The sequence below is a fragment of the Mesocricetus auratus genome, unplaced genomic scaffold (genome assembly GCF_017639785.1).
Source record: "Mesocricetus auratus isolate SY011 unplaced genomic scaffold, BCM_Maur_2.0 Super-Scaffold_100013, whole genome shotgun sequence".
In the NCBI taxonomy this organism is placed as follows: Eukaryota; Metazoa; Chordata; class Mammalia; order Rodentia; family Cricetidae; genus Mesocricetus; species Mesocricetus auratus.
This window is the reverse complement of record NW_024429196.1, coordinates 45025605-45052289: the sequence shown is the minus strand read 5'-3', so window position 1 is coordinate 45052289 and position 26685 is coordinate 45025605. Positions and strand designations below refer to the sequence as shown.

The following is a 26685-nucleotide window of genomic DNA, read 5'->3' as shown; positions in this document are numbered from 1 at the left end:
GCACAGAAGACATGATGGAATATCTTTGTCTCACTGTTCATCAGGGGAAAGCTCCCTTGTCAGCTTGTGTATCTCCTTCAAGCCCTATATGGAAAAGGAATGATGATGGCAGGCATTCCTGTCTCCCTCCTTATTTTAATTGGAACTCTTAATGCTTTTCTTCCTTTAGGAATAGGTTGACTATGGGATTGTCACATGTAGCTTGGATTGTGTTTCTCATGTTTTCTCCACTTCTATTCTCTCTGAAACTTTTATTATGATTGTATGTTGAATTTGCCTAAGCCTTTTCTATATATAATGCAATGATGCTTTGAATTTTGTCTTCAAGTCCATTGGTATGACCTATTATATTTGTTTATTTACATATTTTGAAATATCCCTGAATCTACAGAATAAAGTCAGCTTGCTTATTGTAGTGGTTTGAATAGGTATAGTCCCAATAGACTCTTATTTTGAAATCTTGCCTCAAAGGGAGTGGCACTATTAGAGGTGTGGTCTTTGGAGTAGGTGTGGCCCTGTTGAAGGAAGTGTGTCACATATGCTAAAGCCTTGCCCAGTGTGAGAGTTCACTTCATGTTGACTAAGGATCAAGATATAAAACTCTCAGCTTCTTTTCCTGCACATTGTCTGCCTGCATGGCACCCACTGTGATGATAATGGACTAAACCCCTGAACCATAAACTAGCCCAGTGAAGTGTTTTACTTTACGGGAGCTGCCATGGTCATGGTGTCTCTTTACAGCAATAAAACCTTAGACAATCATGGTAAGTGAGCTTTTTAATGCATGCCTGTATTGAGGTTAAGTATTTAATTAAGTATTTTGCATCTATGCTCATGGGGGATATTAGCTGTGGAATATTCCTTTACACTTTGTGAATATATGTCTCTGTGATTGGGTTAATAAAGAAAGTAGCTGGACAGGTAGATATTAGGCAGCACTTACAGACAAAAAGAGAAGGTGAATTGCAGAATCAGGAAGAGACTTGGAGAAGAGATAAACTTATCCTACTAAGAAATGGTATCCAGCCATGTAGTAGAGAATAGATAAGAAATATGGGTTAATTTAAATGTGGTTATTTTGGAAGTGGTTGTGAAATAGAGCTGATCATGGTCCCATTGAAAAAACCTGCCTACAATTAGCCTGTAGTTTTGTTGTGGGGTCATACCTTGTCTTGATCTTAGAGCAATAATGGATTTTTAGAAGGGAGTTGGAAGTGCTCTGTCTCTTTCTATTTTTGGAATTCAAGAAGTGCTGGTTGTAAACCTTGGAAAGTCCTCTAGAGTTCTGCTGTGAATCCATCAGCATTTGAACTCTTTTTAGTCAAGCTTTTTATTACTGTTTAAATCTTCTTATTTTAATGAGTCTGTTTAAATTGATCTCATCTTCTTTTAATTTTAGTGATTTGAATAAATTTATAAATTTATCCATTTCTTTTAAATCATCTTACTTAATGCAGTATGGGCTTTTAAGGTATAACTTTATACTACTGTGAATTTCTTTGGTGTGTCTTTTAATGTTTTCCTTTTTATATCTGATTCTGTTAATTTGGGTCATTTTTTCTTAAGTTAATTGATCCTTTGGCAAACATATTTAACAAATATATTTCTTAATATAGTGAGTTTTTACTTTATTTTTAAAATACCTTTATTAAAATATAATCATTACACAATAAAGTTTGTTCATTTATTATGTCAATTTCAATGGTTTATAATGTGTTCACAGAATTGAATCAATACCACAGTAGTCTAATTTGGAGACACTTTCACTATCCCCAAGAAAAACTGAATACACAGTCATTCTTTCTTACACCTTCCAAAACCCTGACAATTTACTAAAGAAGAGACCTATTGCTTGTTTTTCTTGTCCCACCAGGTTCCACTGCCCTTCTCTGCCCCAAATGAACACACGGAGACACTATATTAATTATAAATTGTTGGGTGATGGCTAGGACTTATTATTGAGTAGCTCTGTCTTAGTTATTAACCCATAACTACTTATCTATGTATTTCTACGTGGCCTGGACTTACCAGAGAATGTCAAGACCTGTTACTCCTTTGTTGACCTACATGACCTCTGTTGGGGCAGGCTCCTTCTGCCTACCTTTCCCAGAATTCTCCTTGTCTCATAGTCCTGCCAATCTTCCTGCCTTATTAGCCAACAGTGTTTTATTCATCTACTAATAAGAGAAACATATATACAGGAGGACATCACCCATCAGAAATCATCTGTGAATCAGATACAGAAGTAACCCTCATCTTGAACTTGGATTTCTGAACCTCTAGGACTATGAGAGATACACTTCTGTTATTCATAAACTACCCAGTTTATGATATTTGAGTGTAACAGACTATTCTGAATGAAACTCTTGTAAATGTCCCATGAATGCTTGAAGAAGATTTGCGGTCTGGAATTGGGTGGCAAGGTCTAAGAATATAAAGTAGTTCCTCTTGATGGTTTGTGTCTTTGAGGAATTTTATATTCATGGATCAGAAGACTAAATATTGCTAAGACATGGTTTCCCAACTTTATTTGTAGTTTTACTGCAGTTCAGATCAAATCTCAGTAAAATATCTGGCAGATATAATCTGTGCAAAGCTAAATAATAAACAGAAATATCAAAATATCTAGTTTTTTAACAATATAAAAAACAAAAACGTAGGGGGCTCATCCTACTCAATTTAAAGACTTACTATAACATTACAGAAATCAACTCTGCTTGGTATTGTCAAAATAATAAACTACATATCAACAGAGCAGAATAAAGAATCAGGCATATATTCATACATGTACAGTCAACAGATTATTGACAAAGGGATGGTTATTCTTTTCCATTATCAGTACCAAAGTAATTGGCCAATTACATGTAAAAATATGAAGGTAGCCATATTATGTATGCTCAAAATTTATTAGAGACATAAGTTAAAATGTGAAAACAGTTGGTGAGCCACACTCAAGGGCCTGAGAGCAAGAGAACTGCCTCATTCCTTGCTGCAGGCTGCTGCATTGGGTGGGCTGGCCAAGGCAGTGCTGGAGAGCTTGCCTGGGTAGTGACAATGAAGGAAACCTGATGGGCTGGCCAACCCAGTTACCACCCAGGCCCTGAACCAGAGTTATGAGTTGGCCCACCCTAACCTCCAGCTCACCCACAAAATGTTGGAGCATGTGAAGAGGAGGAATCTACAGATCCAAAACTGTAGGATCTCCAGAACACAGGGCAACAATAGGATACCCAAGAACCACCCCAGTGTGAGCCCATTATCAATAGTGTAGCAGAAGCCAGAGGCCTCAAACCAGATCAATAACTCAGCAATGAACACTTGAAAGCAAAGACGAATGACTAAAGAGAAAACTGTGAAACTCACAGGACCACAACATAGCTTCCATGATGAGAATATTCTCCATTTTGTTGTTGTTTGGTTTCCTTTTGGTATTTTCTTTTAAATTTTGTTTTGTTTTGGTAGGGAGGTTGCAAGGGCAAAGGGCACATTTGAGGAGACAGAAAGACAAACGGGCTCAGGATACATGATGTGAAATCCACAAAAATCAATAAAACTTAGAATAATAATAATATATGCATTGTTTATATATATACATATATATAAACAATAAGAATTCAACAAGAAAAATTTAAAATCTCTATGGTCCTACTTTCTGTTATGAATTCTTAGATACATCACCAAACTGGCAATGTATGAAAGAAAACTGACAATTATTACCAAAATCAAGAACCTATTCTTTGAGCATCTCTGTTTCTCAATCATTTCAGTTTCCTCAATAGAGAGCTATCTGTTTAGATCTGTACCCCATTTTTACATAGAATTGTTTGGTGTCTTGATATCTAGTTTCTTGAGTTCCTTATATATTTTGTACATGAGCTCTCAGTGTTCTTTGTTGCACAGGACAATCAAAAAGGGTCACTCCAAGATTTAATTCAGGCTCTGTGGCAGCTGGGAGGAATAGTTTGAAGAACTGAACCTCAAACAGCTGTGCAGATGCATATTTATTGATTGTTACACAAAGATTGGTTTTTGGGTAAAACAAGTTTCTCATACTAAAGCCCCTGGTCTAATCTCTATGTTTTCTGAAGGAAAACATCACCCCCCCCCAAATTTTAGTCCTTATTGTGTACTGTTTGCAGTACCCAACAATGTAAGATGCTCCAGCTGTGGCAGGACAGCCTTTAGACTAAAGTCATGCAAAGGCTGTAATGCTCCTTCAAAAAAGTAACTCTATAAATCCCAGAAAACAATCATGCTTTCCCACAATGATTTCTTCCAGAAAACAATTATATCATTCTAATGCTCACCCTAGATACAATAATTGTTCTAGATTTCTACTACAACGAGCCCTCTATTAGACTGGACTAGGAAATGTAAAAAGCATTTCCCATTCTGCAGGCTGCCTCTTTGTCTGAATGATGCTGTCCTTTGCCTTTCAGAAGCTTATCAGTTTCAGGGAAATGCAATTCCAACTACTTTGAAATTTCATCCTACACCTGTCAGGATGGCTAAGACCAATAACACAAGTGACAACTCATGCTGCGGAGGTTGGGGAAAAGAATATGATGGAAGAAGTCCTTCTGTGTATGTGTTTGTCTTATTGGCTGATAAATGAAGCACTGTTGGCCAATGGGGAAGCAAGACAGATGGGACTAGGAGTCCAGGAAAATGTAGTAAAGAGGAGGCCCTCAAAAGGAAGATCATGTCCCTGATCTAGTAAGGAGCACACATTCATGTATTTCTTTCTGGAAAACCTCTCATTGCTGGACAGGTGTTTCAACATGGACTCCATCCCACAGATGCTCTATAACCTTAGGGGTCCAGACAAGATCATCAGCTATGTGGATTTTGCCATCCAGTTGTACTTTTTCTTAGCCTTGGGAGGGTTAGAGTGTGTGCTCCTGGCTGTCATGGCATATGACCGCTATGCTGCTGTTTGCAAGCCCCTAGAGTACATCACCATCATGCAGCCTCAACTCTGTGGGCAGCTGGCTTCCATGGCATGGTTGACCAACTTTAGCAATTCTCTCATCATGGCACCCCAGACATTGATGTTGCCCCACTGTGGGCACAGAAAAGTGGACCACTTTCTCTGCGAGATGCCAGCGCTGATTGGCCTGTGTGAACACCATGGCCCTGGAAGTCGTGGCTTTTGCATTGGTGATTTTTATCATCTTGGCATAGCTTATCCTCATCCTTATCTTCTATGGTTTCATTGCCCGAGTAGTACTTAGGATCAAGTCAGCTGCTGAGTGAAAGAAAGCCTTCAACACATGCAGCTCCCACTTAATTGTTGTCTCCCTCTTCTATAGCACCATTATATACATGTACCTACAGCCTGCAAACACTTATTCCCAGGACCAGGCGAAGTTCCTCACTCTCTTCTACACTATTGTCACACCTAGTGCTAGCCCCCTGATCTATACTCTGAGAAACAAAGATGTCAAAGAAGCCAAAAAGTAAGTGGTAGGGAAGGGGAGCATGGATGTATAGCAAGAAATGATCAAGTTTAGGTTTTGTCTTTTTTACCCAGTTTCTTTATTTAATATTAGACTGAGGAATGATGGTCAAAGATTACAAATAGAAGGGACACTTAATGAAAAAGATAGCTTGAAGGAATATTATACCCCTCCTGTGTTGAAAAACACTGTGTACTCTCAAGTTCCTCAAGGATATAACCAAGGGATTCTAACTTGAATAAAACAATAATATATATTTTCAAACTACCAACTGGGCATGTCATCACCACTTTAAAAAGATCTACAGTGACTGTTGTTATTAGATGCTTAAAATATATGAAAAGACAGGAAACTAGGTAAGCCTGAACCTGTTTCCAGCCCACTTTCCAGTGCCCTGCATGAAACCACCTAAAGCCTGGGGACAGCTCACTGAGGATCCCATCCAGACAGGTCCAGCCTTCCCAGAGACTGCCAGCATCCTAGTGCCTTTCTCCGCCCATGGGCTAAGAATAACAGGTATAGAAGAAGGTGAAGAAACCCACCTCAAAGGGGCAGAAAACATATTAAACAAGATCATAGAAGAAAATTTTCCCAACCTAGAAAAGACATGCCAATGAAAATACAAGAAGCTTACAGAACACCAATATAGTGGACCACAAAAAAGTCTCCTTGCCACATAATAATAAAAATCCCAAACATACATCATAAAGGAATATCAAGAGCAGCTAAGGAAAAAAGTCAAATAACATATAAAGTAAAATCCATCAGACTTACACCTTATTTCTCCATGGAAACTCTGAAAGCCAGAAGGTCCTAGATAGATATATTCTAGCAACACTAAGAGATCACGGATTACAGCCTAGACTACTATGCCCAGCAAAGCTTTCAATCACTATAGATGGAGAGAACAATATATTCCATGACAAAACCAGATTTAAACAATACATATCCATTAATCCAGCCCTACAGAAAGTTCTAGAAGGAAAACTCCAACCCAAGGAAGTTAACTACAACCAGAAAAACATAGGCAATAGATAATCCCACTTTATCAACAGCCAAAAGAAATAAGGGGTGGAAATCCACACACATCCCCCCCACCAAATACAAAACAAACAATAATGAACCATCAATGGTCATTAATATCCCTCAATATTAATGGTCTTAACTCGCCCATAAAAAGACACAGGTTAACAGAATGGATTCAAAGACAGAATCTATCCTTCTGCTGCACACAAGAAACACACCTCAGCTTCAAAGACATATGTTACCTAAGAGTTAAGGGTTGGGAAAAGATTTTCCAATAAAAAGGACCCAAGAAACAAGCTGGAGTAACAATGCTAATATCTAACAAATTAGACGATAAACTAAAATCAATCAAAAGAGATAAAGGAGTTCATTTCATACTCATCACAGGAGAAATTCACCAAAATGAAATCTCAATTCTGAATATCTATGCCCCAAATACAAAGGCATCCACATTCGTAAAAGAAACTACTAAAACTCAAATCACACATAAAACCTCACACACTTACACTGGGAGACTTCAACACCCCATGCTCACCACTAGACAGGACCACCAGACAGAAACATAACAAAGAAACAAAGGAACTAATAGAAGTTATGACCCAATTGGATTTAACAGACATCTATAGAAGATTCCATCCAAACACAAAAGAATATACCTTCTTCTCAGCACCACATGGAACCTTTTCAAAAATAGACTACATACTTGGAAACATAGCAAACCTCAACAGGTACAAAAAAGTTGGAATAACTCCATGTATCTTATCACACTACCATGCTTTAAAGTTATAATTCAACAATATCAAAAATTTCAGAAAATCTACAAACTCATGGAAATTGAATAATGTGCATTTGCACCATTTCTGGGTCAAGGAAGAAATAAAAAAAGAAATTAAAGACTTCCTAGAATTCAATGAGAATGAAGACACAACACATTTATGGGACACTTTGAAAGCAGTGCTAAGAGGAAAGTTCATAGCACTAAAAGATCCAATAAATTAGAATGATTGGCTTTAAGTAGTGGTAAGAGTGCACAGTGTAAGAGGAAAGGCTGATAAAACATGGGAGTTTATGTGAGTTCTTTTTGATGGTTTTTCTTCTCACCACAAAACAGGAATAAGGATGTGAAATTTTATTACAAACCTTTGGATATATTAGAGCAGCAGGACAAGAATATGGATACATGAATACTTTAAAGTACTGGGGAGACATTAGAGCAAAGTAGAAGGGATTATCTGTGTGGTAACAGGTTACTAGAGACAAATATTATAAGACCAAGTTATGAGACATTACGATCCATACAAACATTGTTGACAGTCATGATAGAAAGAAAGCAGAGCTTCTGTTTCAAACTACTCTGGATGGAAACAACATTGGAGTACATAAGCTCTAAAATAGCCAATTCAGTCTATCATCAAGGCTCAGCAGGCTAAGGTGCCTGCGACCAAAACAGATGACCTTAGCTCAATCCCCAGAAGTTACATGTTAGAAGGAGAGAACTAGCTCTCACTAGTTATCCTATGGCATCCACACATATGCATGCATTAGGAAGTTCAGGACAACACATGTACCTACATATATGGACAATAAATAAGATATAGTAAAAATTTACAATAGCATATGTTAAAGCCACCAATTAAAGAGGAGAGGAGTGAATTATTTGAGTAGATAATACACAAAAGATAAAATCAAAAACAAAAAACAAAACTAAAAAATAAAACACCTCTTGAGACACTGGGTCCACCTTCTATCCTATACTCCACCCCTGACCATGCAAGTATCAGATTTTCATGCTAACAAACATTGCTTGCTAATATTCTCTTTCTGTCTGGATGAATTCTTCTCAATAACTGAACAAAACAGAAATTTTTGTTTAAAAAGGAGAATAACGTATGTTTAGATCAATTGGGTCACAATTCCATAATTAATATAGTGTTATTTTTTTCTTCTATCACTATTTTCTCACTCAACAATAACACACTTGAGTACTTCTGACTCCTAGTAATTACAACTTGGTCCATTCCCTATTGAGAGAGAGTCTCAATCCATCCATATGTTGTCATTACGAGCATTGTTTCAATAAAATGCTTGCTTTATCCCATCATTACATACATGTAACCCATTTTGCAAATTTTATTTCCATAAGCATGATTGATGGGGTACTGGATATATGTTTTTAAGATTGTTCTGTTTACTTCTGGTAGGACAGTAAACATTATTTAGTGAGTTCTCTTTACCCCTTCAGTAGCACCAGGTCTGCTGACTACATTTCATTATGTACTAGATGACTTATCTTTATTATATTTCCTTGAATATTTAGAAAATTGAAAACTACTCAGGTATATTTGCAATATGAATTCTATATTAATACTTTTAGTCCTTCTCTATTATATTATTTATAGTTTCTGGAGGAGTAAGACATACTTTAGTTTTTTTAACTATTCATATGAAAAACTGATATGAGACTATATTTTTAGAACATGTAAAGTAAATCTGGATCAGAGAAGATTATTGAAAAATAAAAATCAAATTACTAAGCTTGAAAAAACTGCAATAAACTTCACTGAACAGAGAGATGGTTTAGCTAAGTCAAACCAAAGAAGGAAAGGAATTGTTTGGGTATATAGCACTCTCTTTGAACGGAGGTAATAAAAACATGGTCCATAGGAAATTTGTGGATGTCCACTGTATAAACATTGATCTCAGATCCAATTCCATAGGGAATCCACAGTTCTCTGTGGCTTCACAGAATTGTCTTGGTGCCTTTAACAAAAGGAAGCCAATTCCTACATTGAAGACACAAATTTGAATCACACTGCATAAAGTATTTTAGTCCCCATTATCATTCCCTTTTGTCTTGGACACAGTTGAAGAGAAGGTCCCCAGGGAAAGAGCACTACAAAACAAATGTGAGTGAAAGATGAAGAGCTGGTTCGAGAGAAGCCCACTGGGTATCATCGTTGGTTATAATAAGGGTTGCCATCTTTTTGAGCAAACCAGAGCACAGACCAGCATTAAGGAATCTCCCTCTAGCCACTTACTCTGCAGTCCTCATGGGAGGACTCTGAAAAGTGCACTGCATGGGCACTCTGCAATGTAATACCAGAAGAGATGAGCTCCAGTTACCCGCGAGACTTTCTTATTCCTGTATGTTATGAGTTACTCATGAATGAAGATCTCATAACTTGTTACCAAACGTAGAAAGAGGGGTATGGAACACAATTCATCCCATCAGGTTCATGTTGAAGAACTTAGGTAGACATTATTGGATCTGTATACTTCTAATGAGTCCATTTGGAATTCAGACTTCCTGAAGCTAGCTCACAGACTAAACACAATGTCCCTAAGGCTCCATGTGGGGTATGTAGAACACTTTATCAAAGCATCATATAGAGCACATTGGAAAAAGACAAACTGGAATTTGGGGTCTGGACCTTTTATCTTATAAATTGATCAACAATACAGCATTTAGAAAATTTTGACTCAGTCTTCATTTCTTCATTCCAATTACTTTTCTTAAGTGAGGATCTGGGAACACTTGTTTGCTCTCCCAGAAGTCAAACTCAGTAGCACAGTAGTCTTATGTCCTAACCTTTTGATACCTACAGCTTATGAAGCACTGTCTGCGAACCTTCTCATTCAGATTTGCCCACAACTTGTTTTGAAATTAGAGTAAAAGCAGCCAGCTTTGGTAGTATTTAAAGCAAAATTATGATGTTGGATGAAAAATTGCTCTCATCATTTATCCTTCCAGTCCAGCTGGAAATGGGAAGCTCAGTCTAGTATTTTAAAAGTTTTCCACCTATTGTTGTTGATAAAGGCTTTCTTTGCAGGTGCTGCCAAAAGAGCTCCACTCAGGAGCAAAAAAAGTAAGTTTTATGTCCTTTTCCCTCTCAGTTCAGACAGTGAACTCCACTGCAGGAAGTATCAGGTAGATACTATCAGGTGACTTCTGTGCTGGAATTTCAGAGACACTGGGTTCTAGGTTTGGTTCAGTTGTTAACAAGTCTTTCCATTTTCAAACACTGATAATACTAACAATTCAAGGAACTTAACTTTCTCAGTACAAAAGATTCCTTCAGTATTTATTCAGTCTCCTTCTTATAAAGAATTTTGTCAAGATCGCTCAGTGTCTGCAGAATGGCACAACTTGACCCTGAAGTGAAAAAACTTCAATAAACACTTGGATGCTCTGCAATCTCCCCTCTGCATTGCCTTCAGCACATTCCTTTTATGTCTTTCCCAGAAATGACTTGTCCCTGCATAGGGCTCTAACTACTGTGGATCATGGGGAGATAGTCCCTATGCTGTCAAATGCCACCAGACAGTCATTTCAGAATAACAGAAGCACTCCCATTGCTTTTGTAATCACTGATCTTAGTAAGTGTAAGAAGGTATTGTCTTCTTATTAACAAGAAGTTTGTGCAGAGTCTGGTTGGGACTGAGTTCTAGCAAATAAATGACATATTGGGGACTTGTCTTCAATGGCTGCTGACCAAACACTTATGTCCATGCAAGGAGACACTTTCTGAGTAATATTTGAGACTGCATCCCCCTTTGATATTATACTTAGGGAGGACCTACAGCTTTTCATCTAAACAAGAACATTTCTAAGGATGTGTGACTTTTATTACTGATAGAACACCACAGCAGAATGAACTTGCAGTCCTTGGACAGACTATGGAATAGTGTCACCATAGTTCTATGATCTTGGTGGCTTTTTAAAGCACTGGAACAACTTGGGAAATCTAAAGGTTGTGTCATCTCTCCTTACCCTACCATGTGTTCTGCTTCAGAATTCCTACCAGTGACAGTATTTTCCACATCTGTCCCTTACTTTCCTATTTTCTGTTTAGTTCATTGCGCTATTTTAAAACTGAGTTGTTTATTTTCTTACTGTTTAGTTTTTAATAGTTCTTTGTATATTAAATATTAACTCCCTGTCAGATGTATGCCTTTTTAAGAAAGAAAATAACTTCCCATTTTGTACACTGTCCCTTTGCTAGAATGAGGGTGTCCGTGTTAGTTTCATGAGGTTGCATTTATTATTTGTTCATCTTATTGTCTATACCAACAGAGTTTTATTCACAAAGTCTTGCCCCATGCCAATGAATTCAATCATGTTCTCTACCTTCTCCTCTATATGGTTATCAGGTCTCATGTTCAAGTCCTGATACATTTGGACTTCAGTTTTGTGCAGGGTGAGAGATCAAGATCAAGTTTCATTCTACATGTAGTTATGTAGTTTGGTTGAAGATGCTGTATTTCCTCCAGTGTTTTTTATTGGTGTGTTTGTCAAAAACCTATGTGGCTGTAGGAGTATAGGTTTCTGTGTGGGTCCTCAATTCTATCCTATTGGTCAGCATATCTGCTTTTATGAAACTGTCATGTTGTTTTCACTATTAAAACTCTCTAATATAACTTGAGTTCTCCAGCATTTTTTGACATGAATGTGGTGGGTATTATGTCTAAATTTTCCTGCTAATAGCTATGGAGGAAGTACTAAAAGCAAAAATTAACCCAATGGCAAAAAATCAGGGAACAATTTGCTTTTTAAAACTTAGCTTTCAGTTTAGATGTGTTGGTGTGAACACAGAAACTTTGGAAATATCTTAGTAACTGGTTCAACTGTAATTTCAACTGTATTTGTTTGTGTGTTATATGCAATACCTGCTACATAAATATCCTTGAACTGGCAGTAAAGTAAGAATATTAATTAAAACAGATAATAAACATGTGGTTATAAAGAACTATAAAAGCTAATAAGTACATGTTAATATGTGTGAATTGACTTCCTGAATTTTTGTTTCAGGAAGTCATAAGTTAAAACTTTGATCATGAGCTGGGCAAACGAGAGCATCATAGAAGAGTTTCTTCTCTTAGGTTTCTCAGATCAACCATGGCTGGAGCTTCCACTCTTTGTGGTCTTCTTGACTTCTTATATAGTGACCATCTTTGGAAATTTCAACATCATTCTGGTGTCCCGTTTGGACCCTAAACTCCACACTCCCATGTACTTCTTTTTGACTAACCTATCAGTCATAGATCTTTGTTACATCACATGCACAGTTCCACAAATGCTGGTAAATTTACTCAGTGTTAGGAAAGTTATCAGTTATGGTGGCTGTGTAGTCCAGCTTTACATGTTTCTGGCCTTGGGGGCTACTGAGTGTGTTCTGCTGCCAGTCATGTCCTTTGACAGGTTTATAGCCATCTGTCGACCTCTCCATTACTCAGTCATCATGCACCAGCGGCTCTGCCTCCAGTTGGCAGCTGTATCCTGGATCATTGGCTTTGGAAATTCAGTGTGGCCGTCCATCCTAACTTTCCAACTGCCACGCTGTGGACACTATGTCATAGATCATTTTCTCTGTGAAGTGCCTGCAATGCTCAAGTTGTCCTGTGTTGATACAACTGCAAATGAGACAGAATTATTCTTTGGGAGTGTAGTCTTCCATATAACACCTCTGACACTCATCCTTGTATCTTATGCTTTTATTGCCCAAGCAATCTTGAAAATCCAATCTGCTGAGGGTCGACAAAAAGCATTTGGGACCTGTGGCTCCCATCTGATAGTAGTATCGCTGTTTTATGGTACAGCTATCTCCATGTATTTGTTACCACCTTCACCACATTCCCAGAACAGGAGAAAGATGGCTTCCCTCTTCTATGGAATCATTTCCCCCATGATGAACCCCTTAATCTATACACTTAGGAACAAAGATGTAAAGGAAGCCTTTAAAAGGTTGGTCAAGAGAGTCTTCCTAACCAATAATTAAGTGATATGGGAAACATAAGCTAAAGGGCACTCAGGTTGCTCTCCTCTCCCTTTTATGCTGATGGAGAAATGGACTCCCCTGACTGCACTGTGGCACATTTTTCTCCTGATTCTTGAACCCAAATTAGGCCCCTGAACATTCCCTAGTGTTGAAAAACGTGTTTTTGAAAACAATAAGCCTAGTCCTGAATCTGAGCCTAAGTCATTAATAATCTTATAAACACAATGGCAAAATAACCATTTTTCTGCATGGAAGACTTGATGGAGCATCTTGGTCTCACTGTTCATCAGAGGAAAGCACCCCTGGCAGGTTGTGTAGCTCCTTCAAGCCCTATATGGAAAAGGAATAGCAATACTGGACAGTCCTGATATCTTCCTGATTTAAACTGAATTTCTTCAAGCTTTTTTTTCCTTCAGTAATATGTTGATCATGGGTTTGTCACATGTACCCTCCACTCTTATTTTCTCTCACTAAAGCATGTTGGCTTTTACCCAAGTGTTTTATGCTTTTATTGTGATGATCATTAGAATTTTGTCTTCAAATCTACTGATAGATTTATTATATTTGTTGACTTACATATGTTGAACCATATTTGTAGAAAAAAAGTCAACTTGATCATGCTGGGTGGTCTTTTTGATAAATGACAGTTGAATTGCAAGTACTTTATAGATTATTTTTGCATCTATATTAATCAGGGATATTGGCCTATAGTTTTTGGGGGGCAGAGGGGTTCTTACCTGGTCTTGGTTTTAGAGTAACACTGGCTTTGTTGTGGGAGCTTGGAAGTGCTCCATCCACTTCTGTTTTTAATAATTTAAGAAGTGTTTGTTGTAAATCTTTGAACGTCATCTGGAGTTCTGTGAATCCATCTGGGCTTGGGCTTTCTTTAACCAGAAGTCTTGTTATCACTGTCTCAATCTCCTTATTTTGCTGAATCTATTTAAATTGTTGATCTCTTCTTGGTTTAACTTTGTGATTTGGGTGGATCTAGAAATGCTTCCACTTCTTTTAGATTTTCCAACTTAATACAGTACACGTTTTTAAAGTATAACTTTATACTATCCTAAATTTCTTTGGGTTCTCTTGTAATGGTTCCTTTTTTATACTTTATTCTTTTAATTTGGGTCATCTCTTCCTTTTTCCCTTTTTTATTTAAATTAGAAACATGCATGCTTCAAATGTCAATCCCAGCTCCTCCCTTCCAGCCCTACCCCACCCCCACCCCAGCTCAATCCCCACATCTTTCCCCAGGGAGGGTGAGGCCCTCCTTGGGGGGATCTCCAGAGTCTGCCCTTCCCCATGTGTCCAGGCTGAGAGAGCATCCCTCCATATGGAATGGGCTCCTAAAGTTCATTTGTATGCCATGGTGAACACTAATCTACTATCCAAGGCCCCAGAGATTTCTGAGGCCTCCTCACTGACACTACATTCATGGAGTTTGGATCAGTCCCCTGTTGGCCTCTTAGCTATCAGTCTGGTGTTCAAGAGCTCCCTTTTGTCCAGTCAGCTGTCTTTTGGGTTTCACCAGCACGGTCTTGACCTCTTTGTTTATCACTCCTCCATCTCTGTCACTGGGTTCCTGCGGGTCAGTTCAGTGTTTATCTGTGAGTATCTGTCTTTGCTTCCATCAGTCACTGGATGAAGGTTCTAGGATGTCATATAAGGTAGTCATCAACCTTATCATCAGGTAGTGGCTATTAATGTAGTCTCTCTGCTATTACTTAGTTTTCCAGTTGGTGTTATCCTTGTACATCTCTGGAAATCTCACTAGTGTCAGCTTTCTCCTCAAAGCTATAATGACTCCTACTATTGTGGTATCTCTCATCCTGGTATCCTCTATTCTTACCCCAACTCAACCTTCCTGCTCCCCCATGTCTTCTTCTACTCACCTCTTATCCCCCTTTCTTTTTCCTGGTTCCCTCTCCTCTCCCTCCATGTTCAATCTGCTCAGGAGATCTTGCCTCTTTCCACTTCTCTGGGGGTATAATGAGAACCTCTTGAGAACCTCCCTGTTCCCCAGACTCACCGACCCTGGGATTGTAGGCTGACACTCCCCTGATCCATGTCTAAAATCCATATATGAGTGGGTACATACCATGTTTGTCTTTTTGTGACTGGGTTACCTCATCTTTTTCTTTCTGGTAATTAGTTCCTTCTCACACATATATAATAGTTATTTTCTCTTAATATATGACTTTTCATTTTCTTTTTAAAATGCCTTTATTAAAATATAATCAACACACAATAAAGTTTGTTCCTTTACTTTGAACATTTCAATGATTTTTAGTGTGTTCACAGAACAGAATCAATGTCATCACAGTGTAATTTTAAGACACTTTCATCATCCCCAAGAGAAACTAAGTATACACAAATAGATACTGCCTTATTCCACCTTCCAGTCCCAGCCTAACCCTATTTAGTTTACTAATGAATCTGCCTTCTGTGAATCAGATAATGATTCTATCCTCATCTCGAGTTTGAACTTCATAACCTCTAGGACTGTGAGAGATAAGCTTCTGTCATTCATAAACTACCTAGTGCATAGTATTTGGTTTTATCAGATTTACTTGGCTTAATACTTGTAAAGGCTCCATGAATGCTTGAAAAGGTGTTCTGGCATTGTGTGGACAGTTCTATAAATTCCACTTAGTTTCTCTTGATTGGCTGCATCATTGATTAATGGGTTAGAAGAGTCAATATTACTAACACATGGCTTCCTAATTTGACTTGTAAATGCACTGCAATTCCAATAAAATTTCAGTAAGATATATCACAGACAGAAACTGTGTAATCCTAAGTATTAACTGGAAAAATATATAGGATATTAAAAATAAGAAAAAAGCAAAAAGTTGGGGCTTATCTTACTCAATTTGAAGACTTACAATAGCATTTCAGTAATCAAGTCTGTCCAGTATTGGCAAAAGTAATAAACCACCAATCAATGGACCAGAATAAAGAGTCAGGAACACATTCATACATGCACAATCAGCTGACTATTGACAAAGGAATTATAACTCTTTCCAATCATCAGTGTTAGAGTAATTGATAAGTTATGTGTAAGATATAGGATATCTATTCAAAATTGATCATAGATCTAAGTTAAAACAATAAAAATTCTAAGTGAGAACATTTTTAAAAAATCTATTCCATTCTGTCTTTTATTAATTCGTGTATACATCATCAAAGGTACAATGTGTAAAAGAAAACTGGTAGCTATAAGCCATATTGAAAAAAATTATACTTTGCCAAAATACAGACTAAGAAAAAATACTGTAAAATGTATATCTCACAATGATCTTTTATTCAAACTATACAAAAGCCTTCTAAGTCAACAGTATGAAAATACATTCCAACTTTAAAATGAACAAAATATCTGAGCAAGCAATTCACCAAAGCAGACATACACATAACAAAAAAACATAAAAAGATGTTGTCATTTTTATCAGTAAATTGCAAACCAAAATAACAAGGAACAACACCACACAACTACCCACTGATGAAATGAGAAGTTTTAGAAAAAGATATTGGTTAGAACACAAAGAAGCAAACTCCCCCAGGAGGAGTAGATGCCAGGAAATAATCAAATTGAGGGCTGAAATCAATAAAGTAGAAACCAGGAAAACAATACAAAGAATCAATGCAACGAAGAGTTGGTTCTTTGAGAAAATCAACAAGACAGACAAACCTTTGTCCAAACTTACCAAACAGCAGAGAGTGAACACGCAAATTAACAAAATCAGAAATGAAAAGGGGGACATAACAACAGACTCTGAGGAAATCTAGAGAATCATTAGGTCATACTTTGAAAACCTGTACTCCACAAAATTCGAAAATTTAAAGGAAATGGATGACTTCCTGGATAGCTATCACTTGCCAAAACTAAATCAAGAGCAGATAAGCAATTTAAATGGACCTATAACCCCTATGGAAATAGAAGCAGTCATCAAAAGTCTCCCAACCAAAAAAAGTCCAGGTCCAGATGGCCTCAGTGCAGAATTCTACCAGAAATTCAAAGAACAGCTTATACCAATTCTTCTCAAAGTGTTCCACACAATAGAAGCAGAAGGGTCTTTGCCAAACTCTTTCTATGAGGCTTCAATAACCTTGATCCCCAAGCCACACAAAGATACAACTAAGAAAGAGAACTTCAGACCATTATCCCTCATGAACACTGATGCAAAAATACTCAATAAAATACTGGCAAATCGGATCCAAGAACACATCAAAACAATCATTCACCACAATCAAGTAGGCTTCATCCCAGGGATGCAGGGATGGTTCAACATACGAAAATCCATCAACGTAATCCACCATATAAACAAGCTGAAAAACAAAAATCACATGATCATCTCACTAGACGCTGAAAAAGCCTTTGACAAAATCCAACACCCCTTCATGATAAAGGTCTTGGAGAGATCTGGGATAACAGGGACATACTTAAACATAATAAAAGCTATATACAGTAAACCAACAGCCAACATCAAACTAAATGGACAGAAACTCAACGCAATTCCTCTAAAATCAGGAACAAAACAAGGCTGTCCACTCTCTCCATACCTTTTCAACATGGTACTTGAAGTTCTAGCTATTGCCATACGACAACAAAGGGGGATCAAGGGGATACAAATTGGGAAGGAAGAGGTCAAACTTTCACTGTTTGCAGACGATATTATAGTTTACATCAATGACCCAAAGAACTCTACCAGGGAACTCTTACAGCTGATTAACACCTTCAGCAAAGTGGCAGGCTACAAGATCAACTCAAGAAAATCAGTAGCCCTACTATATACAGATGATAAAAGGGCTGAAAAAGAAATCAGAGAAACATCACCCTTTACAATTGCTACAAACAACATAAAATACCTTGGGGTAATGCTAACCAAACAAGTGAAAGACCTGTATTGTAAGATCTTTGAATCTTTAAAGAAAGAAATTAAAGAAGCCCTCAGAAAATGGAAAGATCTCCCATGCTCTTGGATAGGTAGGATCAATGTAGTAAAAATGGCAATCCTGCCAAAAGCAATCTACAGATTCAATGCAATCCCCATTAAAATCCCAGCACAGTTCTTCACAGACCTTGAAAGAACAATAATCAATTTTGTATGGAAAAACAAAAGACCCAGGATAGCCAAAACAACCCTGTTAACAAGGCAACGTCCAGAGGCATCACCATCCCTGACCTCAAGCTCTATTATAGAGCTATAGTCCTGAAAACAGCTTGGTATTGGCACAAAAATAGACAGGTAGACCAATGGAATCGAATTGAAAACCCGGGTATTAACCCACACACGTACGAACATCTGATCTTTGACAAAGAAGCTAAAAATATACAATGGAATAAAGAAAGCATCTTCAACAAATGGTGCTGGCATAACTGGAGACTGGCATGTAGAAGAACGCGGATCGATCCATGTTTATCGCCATGCACAAAACTTAAGTCCAAATGGATCAAAGACCTCAACATAAATCCAGCCACACTGAGCCTCTTAGAAGGGAAAGTGGGTGGTACCCTTGAACGAATTGGTGCAGGAGACAGCTTCCTGAACATAACACCAGTAGCACAGACAGTGAGATCAACAATTAATAAATGGGACCTACTGAAACTGAGAAGCTTCTGTAAGGCAAAGGACACAGTCAGCAAGACAAAAAGGCAGCCCACAGAATGGGAAAAAAATTCACTAATCCCACATCTGACAGAGGGTTGATCTCCAAAATTTACAAAGAACTCAAGAGCAAGTCTCCAAAACATCAAAGGACCCAATTAAAAAGTGGGCTGCAGAACTAAATAGAGAGTTTTCAATAGAGGAGTCTAAAATGGCTCAACATCCTTAGCCATCCGGGAAATGCAAATCAAAACAACTCTGAGATACCATCTCACTCCTGCCAGAATGGCTAAAATCAAAAACACCAATGACAATTTATGCTGGAGAGGATTGGTGAAAGGGGGACACACCTCCATTGCTGGTGGGAGTGCCAGCTGGGTTCAGCCACTTTGGAAATCAGTATGGAGATTCCTCAGAAAAATGGGAATAAACCTACCACAAGACCCAGCAACTCCACTCTTAGGCATATATCCAAAAGACGCCCATTCATACAACAAAGATGTCTATTCCACTATGTTCATAGCAGCTTTATTTGTAATAGCCAGAACTTGGAAGCAACCTAGATGTCCTTCAACCGAAGAGTGGATAGAGAAAATGTGGTACATCTACACAATGGAGTACTATTCAGCAGAAAAAAATAACGGAATCATGAGATTCACAGGCAAATGGATGACACTAGAAGAAACCATCCTGAGTGAGGTAACCCAGTCACAAAAAGAGAAACATGGCATGTACTCTCTCATATATGGATTTTAGACATAGATCTGGGGAGTGCCAGCCTACAATCCTATGGCCAGAGAGTCTGGGAAACAGAAACTTCATTTAGTGGCTGATCGAAGAAGAGGCAGACTCCCTTGGTTAAGTACTGAGCTGAACTCAAGAAAGCCAGTAACAGAGAGGGAGGACTGATGATCAAAGAGATTAAGACTGGGCTGGTTTAACCCCCAGAAACAGCTGACCAGACAAAGGTTAACTCTTGAATCCCAGGCATCAGCCTGGGAATCCAGCATGGGACTGATCAAGACCCCCTGAATCTGGGTGTCAGTGAGGAGGCCTAGGTAATCTATTGAGCCTTGGGCAGTAGATCAGTACCCATCCCAAGTATACACACGGACTTTGGAATCCCATAGAACAATGTGAGGTGCACTCTCACCCTGAACTCTTGGGGAAGGGTCTAGGCCCTGCCCTATATGAAATGACAGACTATGGACACCCCCATGGAGTGCCTCACCCTCCCTGGGGGAATGAGGGGATAACGGGGGTGGGGGGGTTGGGTGGAGGGTACGGGAGGAGGGGAGGGAAAGGGAGAGGGACCTGGAACTGACTTGTGAAGCAACCTTGTTTCTTATCTAAATTTAAACTGGAAAATAAAATAAAATAAAACAAAACAAAAAAGAAAAAGATATTGGTAATGGTTACATGACACTTTGAACACACAATAACACTGACATGTTTTAAAATGGTTACAATGGTAAATGTCATACTAACTGTATACAATAAAAACTAAATACACCCTATATCTGTTTATACAACATTTACAACATAATTATAATGATAAGGAACAAATTGGTGATTCTACAGAATGTACATATATCAGTATCTAACTGTGTGTACATATGAATATTTAGTGCTATGGAAATGAACACAAACTAGATGTAGTTGTTCAACTGATAAGAATAAATTTATAGGTTGATTCTCTTCCATGTACAGGAAACCAATTTTATGACAAGGTAAGTTCAGAATTATATCTCTTTTTTTTTTACTTGAAAATAGATTCTTCTATCATGCAATACATCCCAACCACAGATTCCCCTTCCTCCACTCCTCCCAGCTTTCATCACCTCCCCTCTCCCTCAGATCCATTCCCCCTCCATTTCCCTTCAGAAAAGAGCAGGACTCAAAGAGCCAACGAACATGACAAAACAAGATATAGAAAAACAAGACAAAAGCCCTCATACCAAGGCTAGACAAGGTAAACCAACTGGACTAAAAGAATATGAAGAGCAAGTAACGACTCAGAGACACTCCTGCACCCACTGTGTGGAGCTCCACAAAAATACCAAGCAAACGGTCATAACACATGAAGAAGACCTGGTTCAGATGTTTGCAGGCCCCTTGCTTTTTACTTCAGTCTCTGTGAGCCCTGCTTAGTTGATTTAGTGGGCTATGTTCTCCTGGTATAGTTCATCCCCTCTGACTCCTACAATCTTTCCTCCCCTTCTTCCACAGGGTTCCCTGAGCTCCAAGAGTAGGAACCCAATGGAGACCTGCAATTTAGACTCTTTTTTGGTATAATGTCTGGTTGTGGGTCTCTGAACTGTCTCCCATCTGCTGTGGGAGGAATCCTCTGTTATGATGACAAAACAAGGCACCAATCAATGAGTATAGCAGAATATCATTAGGAATCATTTCAATGTTTTTCTTTTTTCTTCTTGCCAGTCATGTTTGGTTCTACCTTAAGTCTCTCAGCTATCTAGTATCCAGTTCCTGCCCATCTGGCAGAATTATATTTCTTATGCCTCATATAAAATTATCACAATCAAAATTTATTATTTAATTTTTAATCATGTCAATTAGTTTTGTTCCGGTGTACTATATTTACCTCATCCTTTTATAGATTCAAGTTTCTGAGATTTGAGGAATAGGAACATAAGGTCTGTGTTGTTGCTCATAGCAAGAGACTTAAAATGTTATTATGTTACCTTTATTAGGATTCAGGGCTAGAGAGCAGTGTAATAAGTGCAACCCTTGCGCCAGTGAGACGCCTCTTGCTACCAAGCTTCCTGACCCAGGTAGCATCTGCAAGATCCACAAAGGGGAAGGACATATCCAGCTCCCACCAGTTATTCTCTGCTTTCCACACAGAAGTAAATAAATACATCTTTACTGAAACTTGTCCCATCATAGATTTAATGGGGCTAGAAATCTACCTAGGAGTCATTTTTTCAAGTCTTAAGTATATAATTGAATTTCATGTACTTGATATTTGGGCTAACACATTAAGTCTTCAGTCTATGGAATAAGGACTATCATAGTGGAAAGTCTAAGATATACCTTTTAATTTGCTTTCCTGATGATCCCCCAGTATCATAAGTGTTAAGTCAAAGTAATATTGTTTTTAGAGGGTAATAGTGGGATTCAGTTCTGCCATCAAAGATATACAGTATACAGAAATTATCTCTATCATCTCCACTTAAATTCTTCAATCTGACTCCTTCAGAACTTGGATAAATCCTGTAGATCAATTAACAAACCCAAACACAACTTCTATGCTAAATTAATAAGACCTTAGAAGTATGCTATACTTATCTACAAAATAGTATGTGCATATATTTTTTCTTTATATATAGTATATTACTAGTTAAGAATTTATTACAGTAAGTTGTGTTTTGACTGTATTCACCTCTTCCCCAGTTTCTCTCAGATCCAACCCCAACTAATTTTGTATACTTTTATATTCACCCATCTAGTCCAAATTGTACTGCCCATATATTAATGAATGTTAAACTTACAGTAAAAGGAGCATGGTCAACGTACCAGTGCAAGCACATTATTTTTTTCATGGATTTTACTTTTTTAATTTTCAAAAAATTTCCCCCCACAACTGCTCGCAGATCCTTCCCATCTCCCTAACCACCCAACTTGATGCTTTCTCCATGTCTCTTCCTAAAAAGGCATAAAATATTGAAAATTAAAACATAAAAAACAAACTTATAAAATCAATGAGACAAAAAATCAAAACCAAAAAGCATTAACAAAAAATAGCATCCATTTTATATTTGTTCAACTACTTTGGGGAGTGGGGTCTACCGTGGAATGTTGATGATATAATCAGTGACACTCTACTGGAGAAAATAGATTTTCCCTTTCTCAGCAGCTATCTGTTACAAATGCTTCTTGGTTAGGCATGGGGCTTTGTGCCCACTTCCCCTCCTCAATGCTGGAACTTTGTCTTGTTTGTGCCTGTGCAAGTTTTCTACATGCCACACAGTCTTTGTTCATTTGTATCTTGGTACTGTTGTTTCTGCAAGACACTGTTTCTTGTGTCATCCACCACCTCTGGCTCTTAAAATCTTCCTGCCTCCTCTTCTGCAAAGACCATTGAGCTCTGAGGGGAGAAATTTGATAAAGGCATCCCATTTAGGGCTGAATGTTCAAAAGTCTCTCACAGTCTACACATTGTCCAGGTGTGGGTCTCTATGTTAATTCCTACCTACTGCAAAAAGAAGCTTCTCTAATGAGGGCTGAGTGGTGTATTGACCTATGGGTTTAGCAATAAGATATTAGGACTCATTTTATCGCTGTTCTTTTAGCAGAATAATAGTAGAAGTTTTCTCCCTAGGCCCATGGCCTATCTGGTATCAGGTTCCTGGCCACTTTAGCAGTGTCTTGAATGGATATATCTTACATCCAAAAAGAAGAACAAAGATTGGTTACTCCCATAATATTTGTGCCACTATTGCACCACCGTATCTTTTGAGAGCTCTGTTGATTCTGTATCCCATTTTTAAATTGGGATATTTGTTTTCTTGATGTTCAGTCTTTTTATGTATTGTAGGTACTGCCTAACAGATGTATTTAAAGTTTTTTTTCTGAGCTGGGCGTTGGTGGCACACGCCTTTAATCCCAGCACTCGGGAGGCAGAGGCAGGTGGATCTCTGTGAGTTCGAGGCCAGCCTGGTCTACAGAGTGAGTTTCAGGGCAGCCTCCAAAGCCACAGAGAAACCTTGTCTCGAAAAACCAAAAAAAACAAAAAAGGGTTTTTTTTCTGAATTCTATAAGCTACCACTCTGTTGTTCAGAACCTTCTTAGCTCCATGAAGACCCATTTGTTAATTTTCTTTTTGACTTTCTCTTTACTGAATTCCCATTCAGTAGTGAGTTGTTCAGCATCCATGAGTTTGTACATTTCCTGCTATTTCTATTGTTGCTATCCAGCTTTAATCTCTGGTGGTCAGATAAGATGCAGGGTGTTACTTCAATTTTTATTCACTGCTTAAACTTGTTTGTGCCCTAATATTTGGTCAGTTTTGGAGAATATTCCATGGGATGCTGAAAAGAAAGTATATTCTATTGTGTTAGGATGTCTGTTATGTCATTATGGCATTATTTAACTCCAAAATTACTCGGTTTATTTTTTGTCTGGATGACTTACCTGTCTTTTGTTGAGATTGAGGTACTAAAAATTCCCACTATAAATATGTGAGGGTCAATATGTGATTTAAGCTGTGATAGAGTTCCTTTCATGAACTTGGGTGCCCTTGTGTTTTGTGCATAAATGTTTAGAATTGTAATATATTCTTGGTATATTTTCCTTTAATGAGGATGTAGTGTCCTTTTCCATCTCTTCTGATAAATTCTGGTTTGAAGTCTATTTTGTCAGATATCAAAATAGCTACACTTTCTTGCTTCCTGTTTCCATTTTTCTTGGAACACCATTTTCATCTTTGTACTCTGAGGTGGTATCTGTCTGTTGTAGGTCTTTCTCATCAAACTATCCCTTTTTAATTTTTCCTTTTTTAAATTAATTTTTATTTAAATTAAAAGCAATCTTATTTTACATACCAATCCTAGTTCCCTCTCCCTCCCATCCTCCCACTTTCCCCACCATCTCCCCATCCCACCACCCATACACTCCTCAGAGAGGGTGAGACCTGCCATGAAGGATCATCATAGTCTGTCACATCATTTGAGGGTAGTACTGAGGTCCTCCTCACTGTATCTAGGCTAAAAGAGTATCCCTCCATAGGGAATGTGCTCTAAAAATCCAGTTCGTGCACTAGGTATAATACTGATTCCACGGCTTGCCCAAGACCTCCAACTGACACCCATGTTCAGGGGTCCAAGTTTGATCTTATGCAGGTTCTCCAGCTGTCCGTCTAGACTCCGTGAGTTCCCACTTACTCAAGTGAGCTGTTTCTGTGGGTTTCCCCAACATGGTCTTGATCCCTTTGCTCATCATTTCTCTCTCTACAACTGCACTCCAGGAGTTTGGCTCAGTGCTTGGCTGTAAATCTCTGTTTCTGCCTCCATCAGCTACTGGGATGAAGACTCTATGATGGCATTTAAGGTAGTCATCAATCTCATTATACAGAAAGGACAGTTAAGGTAGATTTTCCACTGTTGCTTAGATTCTTAGTTGGGGGTCATACTTGCAGTTTCCTGTGAATTTCCCTAGTGCCATGTTTCTCCTTAAGCCCACAAGGCTCCCTCTAACAAGGTTTCTTTTTCCTTGCTCTTCCTCTCTGTCCTTCCCCCAACTCCACCTTCCTGATCCCTATGTTCTCCATCCCCACCCCTTCTCAAAACAGAGAGGTGAACCAATGGAATCTAATCGAAGATTTTGTTATTAATCCACACACCTATGAGCACCTGATGTTTTACAAGGAAGCTAAAATTATACATTGAAAAAAGAAAGCATCTTCAACAAATGGTGCTAGCATAACTGGATGTTGACATATAGAAGATTGCAGACAGATCCGTATCTATTGCCATGCACAAAACGTAAGTCCAAATGGATCAAAGACCTCAACATAAGTCCAGCCACACTGAATATCTTAGAAGAGAAAGTGGGAAGTACCCTTGAACGCATTGGCACAGGAGACCACTTCCTGAACATAACACCAGTAGAACATAACTCCACAGACACTGAGATTGACAATAAATGGGACCTCCTGAAACTGAGAAGCTTCTGTAAAGCAAATGACATAGTCAATAAGACAAAACAACAGCCTACAGAATGTGAAAAGATCTTCACCAATGCCGCATCTAGCAGAGGTTCTGATCTCCAAAATATACAAAGAACTCAAGAAACTAGCCATCACAACACCAAATAATCCATTTTAAAAATGGGTTATAGATCTAAATAGAAAATTCTCAAAAGAGGAATCTCAAATGACTGAAAGGCACTTAAGGAATTGCTCAACATCCATAACCATCAGGTAAATGCAAATCAAAACCAATCAGAGATACCATCTTACACCTGTCAGAATGGCTAAAATCAAAACACCAATGAAAGTTTATACTGAAGAGGATGTGGAAAAGGGGAACACTCCTCCATTAATCGTAGGAATGCAAACTTGTACAGCCATTTTGAAAATCAATATGGTGCTTTCTCAGAAAAATGGGTATTGATCTACCCAGCAATTCCACTTTTAGGCATATACCCAAAGGATGCACACTCATACCAAACTATGTTTTGGAACACCAGTCTGCCAAATAATGACACAGACTTATTATTAATTATGAAAGCTTGGCCTTTAGCTTAGGCTTGTTTCAAACTAGCTCTTATAACTTAAAGTAACCTGCTTCTATTAATATACATTATGCCACATGGCTTTTTACCTCTCCTCCATTCTTTATGTCTGCTTCTCTTCATATCTTGCTGGCCTCTCTTTTGTAACTAACTTCTAACCCTAAGTTTCCCTCTCTCCTAGGAAGTCTTGCCTAACTTTTCCTGCTTACCTGTTGGCCATTCAACAGTTTATTAAACCAAACAGAATAAAATAGCAAAACATAGTGAGCAAATATCTCACTCACAACACCTGTCTTTGGTGGTAAAGTGTGGTTTTTTCATGCAGCAGAAATATGGATAATGTTTTCTAATTCAACCTGTTAATCTATGTCTTTTATTGGGCAACTGAGACCATTAATATTGAGAATTGCTAATGAGAATTGTTTATCATTTCCATTACTTTATTGTGGTTGTATGTTTTTCCCCTTTTTTGATTAATTGCTCTAGGATTATTTCTTCCTTCGTGTAGTGAACTTTATCTTCAGACTGAAGTATTGCTTCTAGTTCCTTCTGTGGAGCTGCATTGGT

At 38.1% G+C, this 26685-nt stretch overlaps 1 protein-coding gene and 1 pseudogene across 1 annotated transcript; both read left to right on the top strand.

Annotated features, from left to right (window-relative positions):
* Positions 1–718: 718 nt before the first annotated feature.
* LOC101824318 lies at positions 719–5493 on the top strand (annotated as a pseudogene).
* A 6826-nt stretch (positions 5494–12319) lies between these two features.
* Positions 12320–13261, top strand: LOC121143548 (olfactory receptor 11-like). Its single transcript, XM_040755666.1, has one exon. The coding sequence runs from the start codon at positions 12320–12322 to the stop codon at positions 13259–13261; it is 942 nt and encodes a 313-aa protein (XP_040611600.1).
* Positions 13262–26685: the final 13424 nt, after the last annotated feature.

Coding starts and splice junctions, on each gene's coding strand:
- LOC121143548 (XM_040755666.1), top strand. CDS start 12,320: ATGAGCTGGGCAAACGAGAGCATCATAGAAGAGTTTCTTCTCTTAGGT.